At 46.2% G+C, this 20,034-nt stretch overlaps 1 protein-coding gene across 5 annotated transcripts in view; it reads left to right on the plus strand.

Annotated features, from left to right (window-relative positions):
* LOC308555131 (acyl-coenzyme A synthetase ACSM1, mitochondrial-like) overlaps nucleotides 1-20,034 on the plus strand; it is a 42,905-nt gene that overhangs the window by 4,025 nt on the left and 18,846 nt on the right. For 4 of the 5 annotated variants that reach the window (XM_081133005.1, XM_081133006.1, XM_081133003.1 and 1 more), the window contains exons 2-7: nucleotides 1,211-1,452; nucleotides 7,143-7,353; nucleotides 9,755-9,962; nucleotides 15,304-15,444; nucleotides 17,353-17,512; nucleotides 18,471-18,550. In XM_081133005.1, the coding sequence (XP_080989131.1) occupies nucleotides 1,261-1,452; nucleotides 7,143-7,353; nucleotides 9,755-9,962; nucleotides 15,304-15,444; nucleotides 17,353-17,512; nucleotides 18,471-18,550 (992 nt within the window). In that variant the 5' untranslated portion in view covers nucleotides 1,211-1,260. The remainder of the gene's footprint in view (nucleotides 1-1,210; nucleotides 1,453-7,142; nucleotides 7,354-9,754; nucleotides 9,963-15,303; nucleotides 15,445-17,352; nucleotides 17,513-18,470; nucleotides 18,551-20,034) is intronic. The other variant, XM_081133004.1, reaches the window with a different exon arrangement.

A 20,034-nucleotide genomic window follows, 5' to 3' on the forward strand; every position in this document is an offset into this window, starting at 1 on the left:
GGGTCTCCTGTCAAACAGTAGGATCTTATTGCTGAAACGGAGGGGAGCAGGCCTGAGTGTTTGCAGTGACAAAGTGCTTGAAACTCAGAGCTGTTCCTGAGGCAGCTTTCTCCCAGTCAGCGGTCTCCTGGAAAGATCATTCTAGCTTAAGCCAATTTTTACTCAAACTTCAAGAAGAGCCCTAATAAATGAGAGTTTTGCTCCCATTTTAGGGGCATTTGTTGGGATCTGGAGTGGCAAAGAAGTCTCGTGGGTCAACTGGATGGATTGGTAACAGCTGCCGGAACCCTGTCCTGGGGAAGACCCTGAGGCTAGACCCAGTCCAGGGAGGGCGCTGCGGTCCGAGCCTCCTCTGTCCTGAGCAAGGCCGCGCATGTTTGTCCGTATCCTTATAGTCTCAAGTGACGGAAACCTAAGGCCAGGCAGGAAAAATCGTTGGCTCAGAGAATCCAGGGCAGGGTATTAACAAGAGGGGTGGAGATGCAGATGGGCCTGAGGAAGAACAGGAACCGGCAGCTTGAGTGGCTCCGAGATGCCCTCGGCCCTCAGGTCCGGCTCTGCCCCTCAGTCTTCTTCTCTCACGCAGAGCAGGTGCGGCTGCGGGACAGGGCTCAGAACCACCCCCCACACACCCCCGGGGCCTCAGATGCGCGCCCCTGCTCCCCGGAGAGAGGCCTTTCCACTCTTGGGTAACAGGCAGGCACACAGGATCTGGGAGAGGGATTATGAGTAGCCCACTCTGGATTTAAAAATCCTGAGGAATGATTGCTCAACCCTGCACCAGTCCACTCTGGCAGGGGCTGGGGTCATCTGAAAGTACAGCAGCTTTCATGAGAGCTGCACAGTTGGGCTGGGCGGGAAGAGAGGCGTCCAGAGCGAGGCTAGCGTGCAGCACAGGACATGCAGATGACAGTTTCCCCCACAGGGGCTGCCACGGGGCTGCCAGCCTGAGCCCAAATCCCAGGGGTGAAAGAGAAGGAGAAGGCCCTGGGGGATGTGTACCAACCTCGTCTGGTCGCTCTAATCCCTCCCCATAACTGTCTGCCTGTGGTTCCTAAGCTGGGAAGAGAAGCGCTAACCCCCAAGTCCATGAGGTCTGCCTTCCAAATTGATCAGCTGAAGCAAAACTAGCCATTAGCCGGAAAGGTGCCTGCGTCTTGTGGAGGAAAGTCCTGCTCCATGACCGACCTATTGGCCATCTCTTCCCAAGGCAGGTGCTGACCTGAGAACTCCGCGCCTGCTTCTGAGAGCTGCTCTGCCATGCGGGGGCTGATGAGGATCCGGGCCCTTTGGGGCGCCCACAAATTCTGCCACGGCTTCCGCCCTGCCCCTTGGCACTTGCGCTACCAGCCTTTATCAGCAACTGGAGCCCCGAGATGGAATGACCATGATACACCCGAGGAATTCAACTTTGCAAGTGATGTCATGGACTACTGGGCTCAAATGGAGAAGGTGAGGAGGCACCTGCGCTGGGGGTGAGGACAGGCGTGGCCTCCCCGGCTTACCTTGCTCCTAGCGGGCTGAAGGGCACAGAACCAGTGTGGGTCCTGCCTCATCTTACCAGTGTCATGGGAAAAGCTTATGTTTGGGGGTTCAGTTCTCAGCCTGACCACTTCTACACTTCTCTGAGCCTCAGTGGTTTTATCTGTGACACAGGGGTAATCTCTTTTTTTTAAAAAAAAAAATTTCTTTATTGATTTCAGAGAGAGGAAAGGAGACGGGGAGAGAGAGAGAGAGAAACATCAATGATGAGAGAGTCATTGATCGGCTCCCTCCTGCATGCCCCCGACTGGAGATCGAGCCCACAACCCGGGCATGTGCCCTGGCCAGGAATCGAACCCTGATCGCCTGGATCCCAAGTCGATGCTCAACCGCTGAGCCACGCTCAGCTGGGCAGGGATAATCTCATTTAAGAAACAGGACAGCAGGTAAAAGTGTCTGGCACACAGTCAGATAACTGTGACCAAATGCAAACCTCAACTTGCAAGGTCAGCAAGTTGACTTTAGCCTGAATTCTGACCTTCAACTAACGGGACTGAGTCTAACTGGAATTCATCTCATCAAACTTGGGCTTAACTTCATGTTACACCCAGAGGGGTGGGACAGATCACCTGATTGCACAATGCACATCTGACACATATTGCTAAGCCATGTCATCAGTCTTCCTATGAGGATAGCAAGCCAGGCTGGAGTCCTCTATCAACTATCTACTTGGGCGTGGCATTGGGTATATCCAGAGAAACCAGTCCCTGTGGCCTCTAGAGTTCACATGACTCCTCAGAGAAAACCAAGTGCTTGGTTTGTTTTTTCCTAAGAAACAGACCAAAAAAAGAGCAGTGCTGGCACCAGGGGTTGGGGTAGACAATGGGTGGTGTTCCAGCTAAGTCCCAGCTGATGACATTCACAGCGTGCAAAGTTACCCAACATTATCTTCATACAAAGTGAGAATTCACCTGCAATGGAGTCAGAGTTGATAGAATTTTTGCTTCCCATGAACACGCATTCATGTGTTAGTAGTCAAGGCTTACATGCCTTTCATGAGGCTTTCTCCTGCCTCTTTCTTTTTCCTTTCTCTTAATTTTCATAATAACTCCAGGGAAAATGGAGCCTTGGGTTATGAAGAGCATTCTTTATATGCCATGTCAAGCACTTTGCATTTAATGGTCTGATTAGATGGGGACTTTTATTATCCCCATTTTACAGATGAGAAAACTGAGGTTCCAAGGGTTTTAAATAGCCTATGGAAATTACATACATACTAAGTTAAAGGGCAGAATTTGGGTGCAGGTTATCTAATCCTAAAATTCATTATTTAACCTAGTCTCATGATCTGATGACACCAAAACATCTGTTCCTTCAGACTAAAAATTGACTTTCATTACTGCCCAGACCAAAAATCTGATGAAGACCCTTTGGACCAAGAGATGGGCTAGAGAGGGAAGAGGTAGAGGGGAGGAAATGAGCCCATCACTTTTCCCAAATTTATCTTTATATGATTCTTGCTGCTTCGTTCATGCATCACCCCATGGAGATAGCCATCAAGTAAATAGTATTCCCCCCTGGAATGTCAGTTTTTGCTGGGTTTTATATCATCATCAGTCACTGTCAGCTCCTCTGTATCTCCCAACATCTCCCACCCCGAGCACCCTCATCCCATTGACTTTCATTCTCACAACACTTCTGATCTCTTTCCACTTTTCCAAGTTCCTTAACCAGGATCAGTGTCTCTCTAGTGATGCGTGGTGTTTGACACCTAGCAGTTTCTCAGTAAGCAATTGTGGAATAAATTAATTTTTAAAATATATATCTTGCCCAGCCGGGCATGGCTCAGCGGTTGAGCATCGACCTAGGATCCAGGCGGTTGGAGTTCAGTTCCCAGTCAGGGCACATGCCCGGGTTGCGGGCTCCATCCCCAGTCGGGGGCGTGCAGGAGGCAGCCGATCAATGACTCTCTCATCATTGATGTTTCTATCTCTCCCTCTCCTTCACCCTTCCTCTCTCTAAAATCAATAAAGATATCTATATATAGATATCTATATCTGTCTATCTAGCTATCTATCTATCTGTGTGTGTATATATATATATATATATATATATTTTTTTTTTTCTTCTTCTTCTTCTTTTTTAATGCAACTCAGGCATGTGCCCTGACTGGGAATCTCCCGGATTATAGGTCCATGCTCAACCACTGAGCCACTCTTCCCTGGCGGAATAAATTAATTTTGAAACCTGCCTTACAGTCCATAGGTCTTGGTGCTGCTCCTGTTAAAGACTCTGCAGAGGGCACACCACTGAGTTCCACTCTGCTCTCTGAATCTCCCATGCAATATAACAGTCTTAATAGAAATCCAGCATTTTTATGTGCACTCTTCTAGTTGTGTGTGGGTGTGGGAGTGTAAGTGTTGGCAAAGAATTCATTATAAAACAAAAGAAAGTGCCTCGTGGCCCTAGCCAGGTAGCTCAGTTAGTTAGAGCATTGTCCCAACCCGCCAAGGTTGTGGGTTCAATCCCTGGTCAGGGCACATACAAGAATCAACCAATGATGCATAAATAAGTAGAAAAAGCAAATCGATGTTTCTCTCTCTCCCTCTCTCCCTTCCTTCTCTCTCTCTAAAAATCAGTAAATCAATAAAAAAAATTTTTTAAATACTGAGGCAAACCTTTCTATAAGCAATAGACTCCTGTGTGGGGGTTCTGTTTGTTTTATTGTGACTTAGATGTCTTTTTCCATAATTTTAAAACATTTTCCATTACAATTGACATATTATATTCATAAGTTATATAAATGTCTAATCATTAAGTTGTACACCTGAAATTCGTATATTTTTCATATTCAGAAAGAATCATCTCATTCATGAATCACCCAAGTAATTGATCTACTTTCCAGTTTTCTTAGCAAGGAGTAGATGTGTGTGTTTTTGTTTATTTAAAACAACTATATTGGTGTATATTTTACATAGAATAAAATGCACACATTTTCAGTATGAAGTTTAACGAGTTTTAGATTATTTCTATCAGCCCAAAAGTTTTCTTTTGTCTTTTCTCAGCCAATCCCCACCCACCCCCACCCTGACCCCAGGCAACCACTGACCTGCTGTTGCACCCTTTTGTGTCTGGTTTCTTTGACTCAGCAAAATGTTTTTTGTGGACTAGTTGTCAGTTCCTTTTTTTTTTTTTTGCTAACCCTCACTGGGGGATATTTTGTCCATTGATTTATTTTTAGAGAGAATGGGAGGGAGGAAACGGGGGTGAGAGAGAGAGAGACAGAAAGAAGCATTGACGTGAGAGAGAAGCATTAATTGGTTGATACAGGGCTGGGATCAAACCTGCAACCCAGGTATGAGCCCTTAACAGGAAAGCAAACGGGGGAATCAAACCCGAGACCGTTCAGAGTGTGGGCTGACGCTCTAACCACTGAGCCAGGGCTGTTCATTTCTTTTTACTGCTGAGTTACTTAGTGTTTAATCTTTCAAAACTATTTCTCAATATCTCTTGGTTTCAAAGCTCACCTCATAAAAGTTTAAATTTCAAATCCAGCTTAAGGGTTGTGTTTTATCTTCTTGAAAACAGCTTTTGCCAATATATTAAATTAATCCTTAGCACAAAAATCCATAAGTACTTAAGTGATATCTTTGTCAAGGTGCAAGTATTAGGATCTAACGCACTGTCTGAATTCTGAACAATTGTTTTCTGCCTCGATCCACTAGCTTTCCCATCATTTTGTAAACCCCTACAGAAATAGTAATACTATGCTCCCCTTACATAAGCAGTCACGACTTGTAAATGCTTCTTAATATCCTTTAATCTGCTAGGCAAGAATTTTTTTCAAAGCACTGATTTTTTTATAGCTAAAAAGATACATATATGTATATGCACATACATTAATCTTATCTCAGATGAGATACCCTCTTTGGTTCCAATCATCTGAGTAAAAGTAGCAATAGGATCATGTTTTTGTGTCTGTGGGGGAAAATATTGCTGGAAAAATATACACTAAACCATTTTCAGTACTAACATTCAGGGCGTAAAAATGTGATGAGAAATTTGAAGAAATTCTTTGGTTTACAAGAATCTTTTCTGCTCATAAGTTTCTGTATTGCCTGAATGTTTACCCTGAACATGTTTTGTTTGAGGAATAAAATTGTTTGGGGAAAAACCATGCTCAATATAGAAAACTTGGGGAAAATAAGACAGGTGATTTAAACAAGAAAATTGGCCATAAATATTTAAAACCATTTACATATGTGCATATATGTGTGTCTTGTTTAACATTTTATCTTTTTGGCCTAAGAACAGTGCCTAAGAAATAATAATAACTTAGTAATATTGAATGAATAAGTGAGTAATTGTTATTGAATTTGGATTATAATGTAAATATGACTTTGCTTCTATAAATTAATATTATATTGTTAGCATTTTATTGCAAAAAATCTGAATTTTGTTATTGGTTCTAGAATTTTGGAGACAGCATATCCTTAGATGCTGCCAATCTTTGTCTTTCAATTGGGAAATTTAGTTCACTTACATTTAAAGTAATTACTGATAGGGAAGGACTTACTCCTGCCATTTTGTTGACTGTTTTCTTGATGTCACAGCTTTTATTTTTGTCCCTCATTTCCTCTTTTACAGCTTTCTTCTGTGTTTGGTTTACTTTTCTGTAGTGATATGTTTTGATTCACTTCTCACTTCTGTCTGTGTATATTCTGTGAATTGTGTATATTACACAGAATGTCTAAAAGTTATAATAATCTGTTTTAAACTAATAACAACTTAATTTCAATGGCATATAAAAGCCCTATCCCTTTCCAGCTACATCTCACCCCACTGAATGTTGCAAACAAATTTCACTCTTTTCCTTCATCCCAAAGAGGGGATAGGAATCGGGTGACTTCCTCCCAACCATGGGGCACCACATCAGACAAGGGGTGGTGCGAAAGGGAGAAAAACATCACAAAATGTCCTACTGTTCTGAGTATGGCTTTAATTTGCTGGTTGCTGCAGATCCTTGACTGTTTCAAGAGGTCCCACAGAGCTATTTTAGTCTGTTGTTTACTTGATCTATCCCTGAAGGAATGGGGGCCTGGAGCTTCCCAGTCTGCTTCTTGAGAATTTCACCTTTAGAGGTAATTTAATTTTAAAAATAAATTCCTCCAAATATTCAGAACCTAAATTAGCCTCTTTTATTATGTAGCAATTATATTAATAGTAATATTTATCGAGCACCTACAATGTCAGGCACAATTATGTACACTTTACTCGCTTAAATAGCTCATTTAGACTTTACGACCTTCTAGGTAATATTATTGTCCCCACTTCATAGATGAGGAAACTGAGGCACAAAGAGGAGCCCACTGTCTTTATGGAACTAAGACAGACACATGGGGAATGGAGCTTTAAGTCTTCAATTGGTGACATGAGGCTGTTCATGGTTTCATGTGACTGGAGAGGAGGTGGCTACAGTAGAGCAGAAGTTGGCTGGATCAGACCTCACCCCTAACTTCTGTTGGCTCTTGAAATGATTTAAAATGGGGTCTCGGTCCCTGAGCCTTGCTCCCTGGACTGTGTCTATGACAGTGGGTGGGGAAATCCGTGCACTGTTCCTAGGAGGCAGGAGGTCACACACGCTGTATGATCTTGACCAGGAAGGCAAAAGAGGCCCAAACCCAGCCCTGTGGTGGGTGAGTAACGAAGGAGACGAAGTGAAGTGGAGTTTCCGAGAGGTGACAGACTTAACCTGCCGCACAGCCAACGTCCTCACACAGACCTGCGGCCTGCAGCAGGGAGACCGCCTCGCCTTGATTCTGCCTCGAGTGCCCGAGTGGTGGCTGGTGGCCCTGGGCTGCATCCGAACAGGTCAGTGACTCCGAGGGACCCCTAGAGACTTAGGGATGGGCAGAGCCGCCTGGTCTTGGGATAGTAGGTGCCTTCTCTCCCTACCTTCTTTCTTCTTCACGGTCTTTCTCTTTCCCAAACTCCCTCAAATGCTTTTCACCCCTTCCCACCTACTCTCTCCCTCAAGTCACATTCGCTCAGACACAGCGCCATGGTTCTCCTTCATTCACACGCACGCACACGCTCACACTCACCACTGCCTCTTGCACAGCCCCAGACATTATCACTTCTTAAAGATTCATCAATTGCTAACCTTTTGTCATATTTGAACATCCCACTGAGTTATTTAAGAATCAGTTGCAGACACTGTGACACCCATAAATACCATGTAAATACCCATAAACACTGGGCCCCAGACACTTCCTTCACATAGCAACAGACTTGTCACACAAGAAGCCTGACATCGGTACAATGCAGTTACCTGGTGCATATCCATAGTGGAAATTCCTCAGCTGCCTTAATAATGTCCTTGAGAGCCATTCCTTTCTTTAAGTCCAAAATCCAGCTGAGGGTCATGCTTTGCATTTAGTTGATTTAGTTGTCATGTCTTCCCAGTGTCCTTTAATCTAGAATGGTTCCCCAGCCTTTTCTGCGTGACAGTGACATTGTTGAAGTGTCTAAGCCAGTTGCTTTGCAGGAGGTCCATCCAGAATTGCATTTCTGACTCTTGCTTCATGATTATATTCAGGTTAAGCATCTTTAGCAGGGGTACTGGAGGGCAATGCCGTGTCTTTTGGGGTGCATCATGTTAGTGGCACATGCACTTGTTTTGCCCTGTCATCAGCGATGTTGTTTTATCTCGTTAGGAAGGTGGCATTCGTCTTTGCGAAGGCACCATTTCCCCTCATCGGTAGTAAGTGGTCTGTGGTGTAACATTTATGAGGCCAAGTGAATATCCTGCTTCCCCATTGCCTTCCACCCTCTGGTTGGAGCACCCACTGGTGATTCTTGAGTGACTTGCATATTATTATGGTGGTTTTATATCAGGATTTTCTGTTTATACCCCCCCCCACATTTATTAGTTAGCATTCTTCTGCAGAGATTTCCCATTTAATTGCCTATCTATCATCTATCTATATCTATCTGTCTGTCTATCTATCTATCTATCATCTGTCTATCGATCATGTCTCTATCATCTCTCTATTATCTATCTTTTACCTATCATCTATCTACCATCTATCTATCATCTATCTGTCATGTATCTATCTATCTATCTATCTATCTATCATCTATCTATCTATCTATCTATCTATCTATCTATCTATCTATCTATCTATCTAATTTAGAATCAGTATGGGACTCGTGGATTTCTGTTGAATCACTTCAGTTGAATCACATGTTCACACATCAGTCTGTTCATCTTTTGCTTATATTCTCTCTCTCTCTCTCTCTCTCATTAAATAGTTGGTTAATTCATCAAGGTCACATGGAATCAAGGTTAACAGCAACAGCAGAGGTATCATAAAGAAGCCATGTCACCTGTGGAGCTAAGATGGCCCATGACAAAGCCGAGCTGAGCCCTTGGGGACAAGCACAGTTAAGAGGGTAGACGCAAAGGAAGGGACTCCCAAGAGGTCAGAGCACACACTGGGCTCGGAGGCGGGAGCAGCCCAGGTGACAATGGCCATTTCGAGACAGAGCTTAGAGGAGTGGGAGAGAAAGGTGGAGAGTGGGCGCGTCCTCAGTGTCAGGTGGGCAGTGTGGCGCTTTCCTGGAGACAGGGCACGGGTGTTCGTGAAGAGAAGAAACGGGACGGGGGAAAGTGGGTGCTCTGTGGAGCGTGAGCAGCTAATGACATGGACGACTCAGGGCAAGGCACCTGGCAGGGAGATTAGAATCCACTAGGCACGCGAAGACCTGAGCTCACTGTTGGCCACAGAGGACGGAAGGGGAGGCCGGAGAGTTCAAGGGACAGCGTGGGTAGATTTGGGTGTGAGGCCTGAGGGAAGGGGGGTGCACAATGCCAGGGGCCTGGCACAGAGGGAGTGGGAGGAGGAAGGGGGTAGGGCCGCAGCTCTTCCCGATGTCAGAGACCGTCCCCCTGGCCTCTCTGTTCCCATGTCCCATGCAAACTTGTGCGAAGCGGGGCCCACCTGTCTGCGGGCCGCATCCACCCAGAGTAGAACAGTTTAGGGCAAGGGTTTCAAATTGTAACCTGCATGGGACTCACTTGGAGGTGTCGTTAAGATGCAGGTTCTGATTCAGTAGGTTTTGGGGGGGTGGGATTCCTAGCCCCGGTGCTGCTGCTGCTGCTGGTCTTTGCAGAGCAAGAGGTTGGGGGGTTTCTATGCACATAAGCCAGGCCTGGAGCCCATGGCTGTGAGAGAGAAAATGAAGCAATTAGGTTCTTTCTTGTCCCCAGGGATCATCTTCATGCCAGGGACGACCCAGATGAAAGCCAATGACATTCTCTACCGACTAAAGGAGTCTAACGCCAAGAGCATCGTCACCACAGATGCCCTTGTCCCGGAGGTGGACTCTGTGGCTTCTAAGTGTCCCGCTCTGAAAACCAAGCTCCTGGTGTCTGACCACAGCCGTAAAGGGTGGCAGGACTTCCGATCTCTGGTCAAGTGAGTTTCCGGTCCAATAAATGTGCTCCTGAGGAATGGTGGGAGGCCATCGGTGCCCAAGCACTGGTAGACAAGCAGCGAGTGGTATGAAGCTCACCAGGTCTGACTCCGGAAAACTCTTCCCAGCTATGTCACTGGCCTGCTGCGTGACCCTGGGCTAGTTCCTTCCCTTCTCTTAGCTAAGGTTGCTTTGTCTGTAATATAAGGACATTGCACTTTTATGTTTCTCTCACTACAACTTTGAAAAAAAGATGTATAATGTCAGATGATTACTGTGTTTCAACCATCTTGTAGGTGAGGAATCTAAAATATTATTCACATAAATATAAATATCCCCCAAAATGTATATACACACTTTGAATAATCATAGGGGCAGTGTTTACTACAATACATTTCATTTGCAAAATTGAGCACTCGGCTGTTAAAGCATGTGTACATCTTTTGGGAACCCTGTATGTGAATAAGTTGAAGGAGAGATTGAAAATGGATGTTTAAGGTGAAACTTGACACAGCAAGAAAAATTGAGGCTGTGGCTGCCAGGGAGTTTTGGGAGCCGACACCTTCCAGGGGCTGGGTCCTGTAAGGGATACTTTGCAGGAAAAGCTAGGGAAATGTTGGGAGGTAAGAAAGACCCTTTCCACCTCCAAAACTCTAATTCTGTAAGCTTTCAGCATTGTTTACCCTGTTGACATAAGAAACTTCCAAACCTGTAGAGAAATTTTGTAAGAGTTTGAGTCAAACTGACAATATACGCTGGGGAGCAGGATCCGAAATGCTCCAGAGAGTGGCAGTTGTGCAGCTTCTTTTGTGCGTTTGAAATTAAGGAGGGACTAAGAAAGATTACAGGAAGGGGGAGAAGGCCAGGCGGGGGTCAGACTGCAGGATAGTGAAGATTCGGTGCTCCCTTGAGGGCTAATGCCCCTTCAGGGAGTATTACTTTACCTGCTTCAAGGGGGTGTTAACCCAGGTGCACTGGAACAATGGGCAGGGCTGTTTCAAACCTTTCACTGAGGAAGTCATAGGCCTGGGCCTGACTGCGCACCACGACCTGCCCAGGCAGGGATTTCGGATCAGATCACCCGTGAGGTTAGTTCCATAGAACCCCTTTCTCCACCCACAACACAAGCCAGGCTGTGTTTATATTTTCCTTTCTTTTATTTTATTTTATTGAGGCAACATTGGTTTAAAACATTATATTAGTTTTATAGGGTTTGTTTTTTTGAAGGAACCCTCTGTTTCTAAAGTAAAAAGTTACTTCAGCCCTAGCTGGTTTGGTCAGTGGTTAGAGCATCAGCCCACGGACTGAAGGGTTCTGGGTTTGACTCTGGCCAAGGGCACACACCTCGGTTACAGGCTCCATCCCTGGCCCAGGCGGGGGCACATGTGGGAGGCAACCAGTTGATGTGCCTCTCACATCCATGTTTCTCTCCCTCTCTCTCCTTTACACTCTCTCTGAAAACCAATGGAAAAAATATCCTCGGGTGAGTATTAAAAAAAAAGTTCCTTCAACCGCAAAAGGCAAACACTACAGCCAAGCCATATCTTATGCTATAGATTCTAAGGTGAGAGACTTAGTGGTCTCCCTCCAGGGAGCAGACCCTCTCCTTCTCTTTCTCTCAAGGCATTACCTTTGCCTTCCTCTCTTCTAAGCTCCAAGGGCCCTTCTTCAGCCTCTAACATGTTTCCTGAGCCCATGCAGCCCAGCTGGCTCACTTCTACTACCTCTGTAACTTTCTAAATAAACTCTCTTATAATTTGAAAAAACAAATAAATGAACTCAGAAAGTTAAAAATAAACTTAACTAAATAATGCTGTTTAAAAATCCTTTCAATTGCCCAGAGTCAGGATGGTACCATTTCTCAGCAAGAGCCAGTGTTCCCTCCAGCATTTGGGTGATTCACAGTTTTTTTTAATACTACGGGAAATTTGTACATCCAATCATCGCAGGCCCAGGAGACTGAGTCTAGAAGCTTCCAAGAATCAAGGCCAATGTACACATATATTTCTTTCACTCTCCCTCTCCCTCCATTTCTCTTCCCCACCCCTTATAACCAAAGACATGGAGTTAAATTTCTGTAAACTTAGTTTGTGTGAAAAACAAGCTTAGCATTGTGATTAAGAGCACGCTCCATCGATCAGGCTGGGTTTGAACGCTGGCTCTGCCACGCTGGCTGTATGTCTTCAGGGAAGTTACCTGATCTCTCTGAGCCTCAGTTTCCTCATCCACAAAGGAAGTGTGACAAAGTGGGCATACTCACCTCTTAGGATTGCTCTGAAGATTGAGTTCTTTTTTTTTTTTTTTTTTTTTATTGTTGAAAGCACTACAGGTGTCCTATTTTTGCCCCCCAATTGACCTCCTCCACCTCACTCCCACCCCCTCCCCAGGCCTTCACCCAGTCATTGTCCATGTCCATGGATTATGCATATATGCATATAACTTCCTTGGTCAATCTCCTCCCACCCTCCACCCCGCTTCCCTCTTCCCTCTGAAATATGATCATCTGTTGCATACGTCAATATCTCTGGATCCATTTAGTTTGTCAGATTCTTTTGTTCATTAGCTTCTTTAAAAAGACCCTTCAGCATTTCACATAGTACTGGTCTGATGGTGATGAACTCCTTTAGCTTTTCCTTGACTGAGAAACTCTTTATCTGACCTTCAATTCTACATGATAGCTTTGCTGGGTAGAGCAATCTTGGATGTAGTTCCATGTTTTTCATCACTTTCAATATTTCTTTCCACTCCCTTCTGGCCTGCAAGGTTTCTGTTGAGAAGTCAGCTGACAAGTCTTATGGGTGCTCCCTTGTAGGTAACTAACTGCTTTTCTCTTGCTGCTTTTAAGATTCTCTCTTTGTCTTTAACCTTTGGCATTTTAATTATGATGTGTCTTGCTATGGGCTTCTTTGGATTCCTGTTGTTTGGGACTCTCTGTGCTTCCTGGACTGGTAAGTCTATTTCGTTCCCCAGGTAGGGGAAGTTTTCTGTAATTATTTTTTCAAATAGGTTCTCAAGTTCTTACTCTCTTTTTTCTCCTTCTGGCACCTCAATAATATGAATGTTGGGCTGCTTGAAGTTTTCCCAGAGACTCCTTAAACTACTTCATATTTCTGGATTTTCTTTTTGCTCTTCTGGTTGGGTGTTTTTTGTTTCCTCATGTTCCAAATTGCTGATTTGATTCTCAGCATCCTCTACTCTACTGTTGAGTCCCTGTAAATTATTTTTTATTTCAGTTCATGTAGCCTTCATTTCTAAAAGGTATTTTATTAGGTCATCAATGGTCTCACTTGTTTTTGTAATAGTCTCAGTAATATCCTTGACCATCCTTATAACCAAAATTCTGAACTCTCTATCTGTTAGCTTGCTTGGTTCTATTTCATTTAGTTCCTTTTCTGGAGAAATTTTCTGTTCTTTTCTTTGTGACATGTTTCTTTGCCTCCTCATTTTGGCTGCTTCCAGGTTTTGTTTCTACGTATTAGGTAGAGCTGCTCTGTCTCCTGGAATTTGTAGAGTGGCTTTGTGTAGTAGGTGTCCTGTAGGGTCCAGTGACTGACTCAGCTTCCCCATTCACCTGAGCTGGGCCTTCTAGGTGCTCCCCTGTGTGGGCTGTGTGCACTGTCCTGTTGTAGTTGAGCCTTAATTGCTGTTGGCCTCACTGGGAGGAATTGACCCCCAGGCCAATCGGCTGTGAGGACCAGCTGCAGCTATAGCCAAAGAGCTGCTGTGCTGGAGACACCCCTATGGAGCAGGATTTACTTCAGTGGAGCTTTGGTGTTCATCAGGTGTCCCCCCTGGGTGTGTCACTCATGGATGTGGTGGGGCTGTAATCCAGCATGGTCGAGTCTGATCACCAGGTGCACTGTCTCTGGGGCCTCTGGGGAGGTGCAAAGTCAGCCTCTGCCTGTGCCTTGCCCAGGGCTACCCAGCATGAACTACTCAGCAAACCGTAGTTGGCTGCTCCTTGTGCTGGGCTTGGCGGTGTCCAGGAGAGGCCCAGCTATGAGCCAATGCAGGCTGCAGCTAGTGCCAGGCCTGGGGCCGCTTATCAGGCTTTATGGGGCACCTGCTGCTTGTTTGAGAGACTTCAGGAATGTCCTAAGCATGAGGCTGGAGAGGCCACTTGCACAGAAAAGCCCCTGGAAATGGCCTGGATGAGCTGCAGGTGGGGAGGGGCGGGGCCTCCGGGAATCACCGGGCAAGGCCAAAGGTGAGAGTCAGGTGCTGGCGACTCAAATATGGCGCCTGCCTGCCGGCTGTGCGGGGAGGACTCCCCGAAGGAGCCATGGCCTCCGCCAGTCCCTCTGCGTGGGAGGAAGCCGCCCTCCGCCTCTCGCCCGGATCTCAGGCAGGTTAGTTCCTCCCCGAGTGTCCCGGGTCCTCTCAGGCTGCTGCCCGGCGCTGGGCTCAGAGGGAGCGTCCGAGTGAGTCCGTGCCGGGCCCTTTAGAGGAGCTGCTGGGGCTCCCGCGGCCTCCGCGACCTTCAGCCACAGCCCCCGCTGGTTTCAGGGCCCGGAGTTGTGGGGGCGTCTCTTCCGGGCCCTGGAGCCCTGGGCTGGGGCCTGCTGTGGGGCTGGGGCCCCTCACTCCTCCGGGAAACCTCTGCCCGGAGATTCCCTCTCGGGTTTAACCCGGGGCACCGGGGGTGGGCCCGCGGCCACTTCTCCGCCATTCAGCCCGGACCCGCTCGCATCTCCGCCCCTCCTCCAGGTCTCGGTGCTTCTTCAGCTCCCTGGTTGTGGGGCTTCTGTGCAGCCAGATCTCAGGAGCTCTGAGTGCTGGTGGTTCTGTATTTTAGTTGTAATTTTGATGTGGTTGCGGGAGGCGGCGGGGGCAGCTGTTACCTGCGCCGCCATCTTGTTTCTCCATCGAGTGAGTTCTTATTGATAAATCATTCAGACCATTTTCTGAAACAGTAAGTTCTAGTTCAATATTTGTTAACAAAAAAATTAATCAGCTGTGTTTTCCCCATGTTTTAAATGAAGGGATGTCAGTCGTCTTCTCCAAGGCCCCCATAAACTCCGTTTGATGCGCCAGAGAACCAGTGTTGCAAAACGCCAGTTTTCTGCCCTGGCCCGTAGCTCAGTTGCCTAGAGTAGTGTGGTTCCCATACGCCCAGGTTGTGGGGTCAGGGCACATACAAGAATCAACCAATGATGCATAAGTTAGTGGAACAAGAAATCGATGTTTCTCTCTCTCTCTCTCTCTCTCCCCCCCTTCCTCTCTCCCTAAACTCAATACAAACAAGCAAACCAATTTTCTGACCTCGAGCCTCATGATGTTTCCTTTGCTTACCCTGAGCCAGGAGACTTGACTTCTCTCCCTTTCTACTGAATCCCTTTCTAGATCAGCATCCCCAGACCACACCTGTATTAAGTCGAAGACCACGGACCCAATGGTCATCTTCTTTACCAGTGGGACTTCCGGCTTCCCCAAGATGGCAAAACACAGCCATGGACTCTCCCTACGCTCCTCCTTCCCTTCATGGTAGGAAAGAGGGCACCAACTTAGAGGCTGGGTCACCATCTGGGGCTAGGGGTGTGTGCGTTGGGAAAGGTGCTCCAGGTATAACCGAGTCCTTCCTGCTTCTCCCTTCTGCTCTCGTCGGCTCAGACCACCCAGGGGCTGAGAGGCAAAAGCCTGGACTCCTAAGCGTTTGTGGACAGAAGCCTCCCAATGACAAAGGGGGTCCTGCCTGAGCGCCTTCACAGCTGTGGAGGAAACACAGGTGGAGGCAGCAGGCATTGTACAAGCTGCACAATGACAAGCCTTGTGTTGTTGCACTGGTTCCAGGGTTTGGTGGGAGGAAGACAGAATGTTCTAGCTATGTGACCAGAGGTGACAAGTCCTCTTCTCTCTGTCATTATCAGCCAGTCAAACTTGGAGTTTCACAATCAAGAACTGTTAGGGGAAGTAAATACCTGGAGCCAAGCCACTGCCTTTAACCTAAAATGAATAATTGTAGAGGCTGAAGCCATGGCCTTGGGCTAATCATTTAATCAAATTTAAACCAAGCATCTTCTCCCTCCCACTCCCTCCTCCCCAACTAGCAATATTTAGACCAGACCAAGTTCTATATATTTTCCACCTTATTACCAGACCAGGGGGCAGGAGGGTGTCTTGTGGACACTGGGTACCTGTGCTAACGATGATCTTGATCAGCAAAACCCTGGAGGAATTGGGGTGGAAGGAAGGGGAGGGCTTTCTGTGTAGTCAGAAGAAACAAGCAAAGGCACAAACATATGAAAAGTAGCATCCATAGAACTACAGAGATTGAGAAGAGCTGCTGCTCAGGGTGTCAGGGAGTGAAAGGCAGAGGAGCTGGGAAAGTGAGCGGGGCCCAGATCGCCTGGGGTCGGGTGGACTGTGGGGTAGGGATTGGAGCTTATTGGGAAAACCATGAGAGGTATTGAAAGGTTGTTAGCAAGGGAGAGACCTGATCAGATTTGTGTTTTGAAAAGATCACTGTGGCTGCAGGATGAAGAATGGGTTGGGGGAAAAAGTTTTAAAAACACCAGCTAGAGGGTCTTAGGATAATTTAGGTGCCAGATGGTGGTGGCTTGGACAAGGTGCTGGGGCATGAAGGAATTTAACAAGTTTGAGGTTTTAGGAGACAGAATGGGCAGTGAGTGCTGGCTGGATGGGAGACAGGAAGGTGGGGGAGGCAAGGTGGACTCCCAGGTTTGAACAGAATGACCCTGACTCACAGAGAACACTGGAGAATTCTTAGTCCAGGAAGACAGGAGAGATTAGGGTGCTTGGGGCTTGAGGTGCCTGAGAGACATCCCAGAAGGATGTTGAGTGGGAAGTTGGGTCAGAAGCTCAAAACAGAGGCCCCTAGCCATTAATGTCTTGTGGGAGTGCCATAGCCCCAAGACAGAGGGGATGAGGGGGTGGCTGCCTCTCCAGGTCCCTCTGCTCATAGAAAAGCTCCTCAGAGCAGGAGCCTGCTCATGGGGGAGTTGAGTTTCCTCAAGGAGTTACGCACACAGAGGCCCCTCAGGAGCAGTCAAAGGAGGGGGGAAAAACACTCCAGACATTTTCTTCTCTCCACCCACCAGCTATTTCTGTTAGGTTTTGAGGCTGTTCTCAGAAAGGCCCAGCCCTTATTATCCCAGTGGCTGCCAGCATTGCCCAAGACTATACCAGGCACAGGCTTCATCCCAGTATCCCCAGCCTTAAGCCTCATTATGGTTGAACCAGAAGTGGCACGTGACCAGGAAATAGGATTTGACCTACCTTTAGGACCTGGGGTGGGAGTGAGTCTGGAGCCCCACCGAAACCACAGCAACTGAGAGTGAGAAAGGCGGGTCTCTATCTGAGGACCAGATTCCCCAGCCCTTGATCCCATCTTCCCGTGGTTACAAAGCTGAGGCCACTGTATTTTGGAGTTAGCAGGAAATTACTGCAGCTGAAGATGAGTGATGTCCTCTGGTGCCTGTCAGATCCAGGCTGGATTGTGGCTGCCGTGGGGGCCCTGTTTGAACCATGGACAGCAGGGTCTACAGTCTTCATCCATTACCTGTCCCAGTTTGATCCTAAGATCATTGTACAGGTAAGAAGACTAACCTTTTAGTATCAACAAACTCTTAGAAGAAACTCCTGTTTCAAGCTTAAAAGCTGGACCTTGCTGAGAAATTGTTTATATGGCAAAGAGGCCCATTAGTATAATATAACTTGGGTTCTGGGTTCCTCAAAATGTGAGGTGCTGAATCAGTCCTTGTATCAGAATCACCAGGAATATACATTTTGAGAAATTAAAGCAACCAGAACAGGCTCAGGTCTCAGGGCTCCTCTAGGGCCAGGTAGCTGGTATTTGGGGGCGGGGGATATGAATTTAATGAAATGTTTAAAAATAGAGCCCTTGGAATGTGATGGTTCTAGTTTCTTTTCACACATTTACCATTTATTAGTGGTCTACTTACCTCTCTGAACCTCAGTCTTCTCAACTGTAAGATGGGAGTTTAATAGTTACTACCTCATACACTTGTTGGGAATATTGAGATGATACAGGCAAAGTGTGTAAAGTGCTTAGCCCTGAGGCCTGCACCTAAAAACACTCAGTAATTGCTAGCAGCTGTGTACGTCATGGTGACAGCTGAAGTTGCCTGCATAAACCCCTTCAAATTACTTCTCTGCACCTGAAAAAGCTGTTTGTGTGTCCACTTGCCACACCCTTGCTTTCTTGCTGCAGACCTGCCTTCCACCTCTCAAAGTCCAAGCCCCACGCCGCCTAGCTGTGGGTCCAGGTCTTCTCCAGGCTCTTCTGTTGGAGCCCCTCTCTACTCATCTCTAATCCATTGCACCTTTTCTTCTGTATTATCAGTCTCTCACTTTTCATCAACTCTACTCCTTCAGTCCAAAATCACATTCACATTCAATATATGTATATGGGAAGAATTAACAAATGAATAAATGGGCTCTCCTAGAGGGACGATCAGAATTAAAATGCTAAGTGGTCAATATTTTTAATTTAACGATAAAAATAAAACTTTTCTCTCCTCACTTTGTAGACACTCTCCAAATACCCCATCACCCAATGCATTGCTGCACCCTCCGTGTATCGAATGATTCTGCATCAGAATTTCACCAGGTATGGTAGAGTAGCTGATTGTAATAACAATCTTTGGGTAGGATTTTAAGGAGTCTGATTCACTGGGGTGGTGGTGTTGGTGGGAAAGAGGCTCTTCCACAGAATTGCGAGGACAGAATTCCAAGGAATCACACACGGGAGATTATGATGTGGCCATGTGGTTTATTTGTTATATAATATCAAAAGAGTTCTCCTTCTGGCTTCCCAATGTCCCATCTCTCTCCATCCTGCCACGGAAAAAGTCCAATCTCATCTTCAATAAGGCCAACGGAAAGGCCAATGCCCAGAGTTTCTGCTTCATAATCCTCTGGGCCTGTGCAGTCTTGCTTGGTTCCCAAGTGGCCACTAGACCTGCATGGTTGTGTGCTCCAGGCAGGAAAGAACAGGAACAAATGGGTTGAGTGGGGTCCTGAAGGGGGGGGAGGAGAGAGAGAGCGAGAGAGAGCATTTTGTTCTTGTGGGGTTTTAACTAGTAGCTTTTTCAAAACAACCAATTAACTTCCAAAGATTTCAGGGGCTACCCCCTAAGCCAACCATCTTTTTCCCAGGTGAGACTGACAGGCCTTTATGGTCCAGGACCCCCACCATGCACCATTTTGACTTTATTGTGCATGTCCTGATCTCCCCCTGCTCCGCCTTCCAACACATGCAATCAGCAACCGGGGGTGGGGGGACGGAGGGGTGTTGATCCCCTTGGAGGGACCATGCTGCAATTTCTTGGGGTGTGAAGCTGTAGCTTCCTGGTGAAGCAAACAGGCCTCTGCTCCCCAGCTGACCGTGCTCAACAATGTCTGACTCCCCTTGCTCTCTTTCTTTCAATAACTAGCCATCGACAGTAGCAGTCTCACTGTTTTAATTCTGGTTCTTTGAGGGTAGTGTGTGAGTGTGTGTCTGTGTGAACTGTAGGTAGTGATAATTATCAGCCAGTCTAATTGATTTATTAAGCAAGGCTCAGAGATCCAAATGGAACACTCAGTGACCCTTGCATCATTGTGGGGTTTTTCCTTTTTTAAACATTTTTATTGTGAAATAACAAACATACAGAAAAACACGAAAGACATAAATTTGCAGATTAAGAAATTGTTGAAACTTAAACACCTATGTAACCACTCGTTCAAGTCACAAAAAGAGAACATAGCCAGCCCCCAAGTGACCCACTCATACCTCTCCATCTCCCCAAAAGGAACCCACTATCTTGACTTTTATGGTGTTCATTTCTCTTTTTTTCTCATTTCTTTATGTTCTCTTGTCGTTTACATCCTAAGGAAATATCCTGAAACAAATCATTCTATTTTACTTGTTTTGAGCCTTGTAATAATATTTTATTCTGTAATATCTGGCTTCTCTTTCAATGTTATATTTCTAAGATGTGTCCATGTTGCATTACATTGCTGTTGCTAATTTTTATTGCTGTATAATATCCTATTTTATGAAAAGTCCACATTTTTTATCAGTTCCATTAGGTTTGGCTGGTGACGCAGGCT

This window comes from Miniopterus schreibersii (genome assembly GCF_964146895.1).
Source record: "Miniopterus schreibersii genome assembly, chromosome: 3".
Classification (NCBI taxonomy): domain Eukaryota; kingdom Metazoa; phylum Chordata; class Mammalia; order Chiroptera; family Miniopteridae; genus Miniopterus; species Miniopterus schreibersii.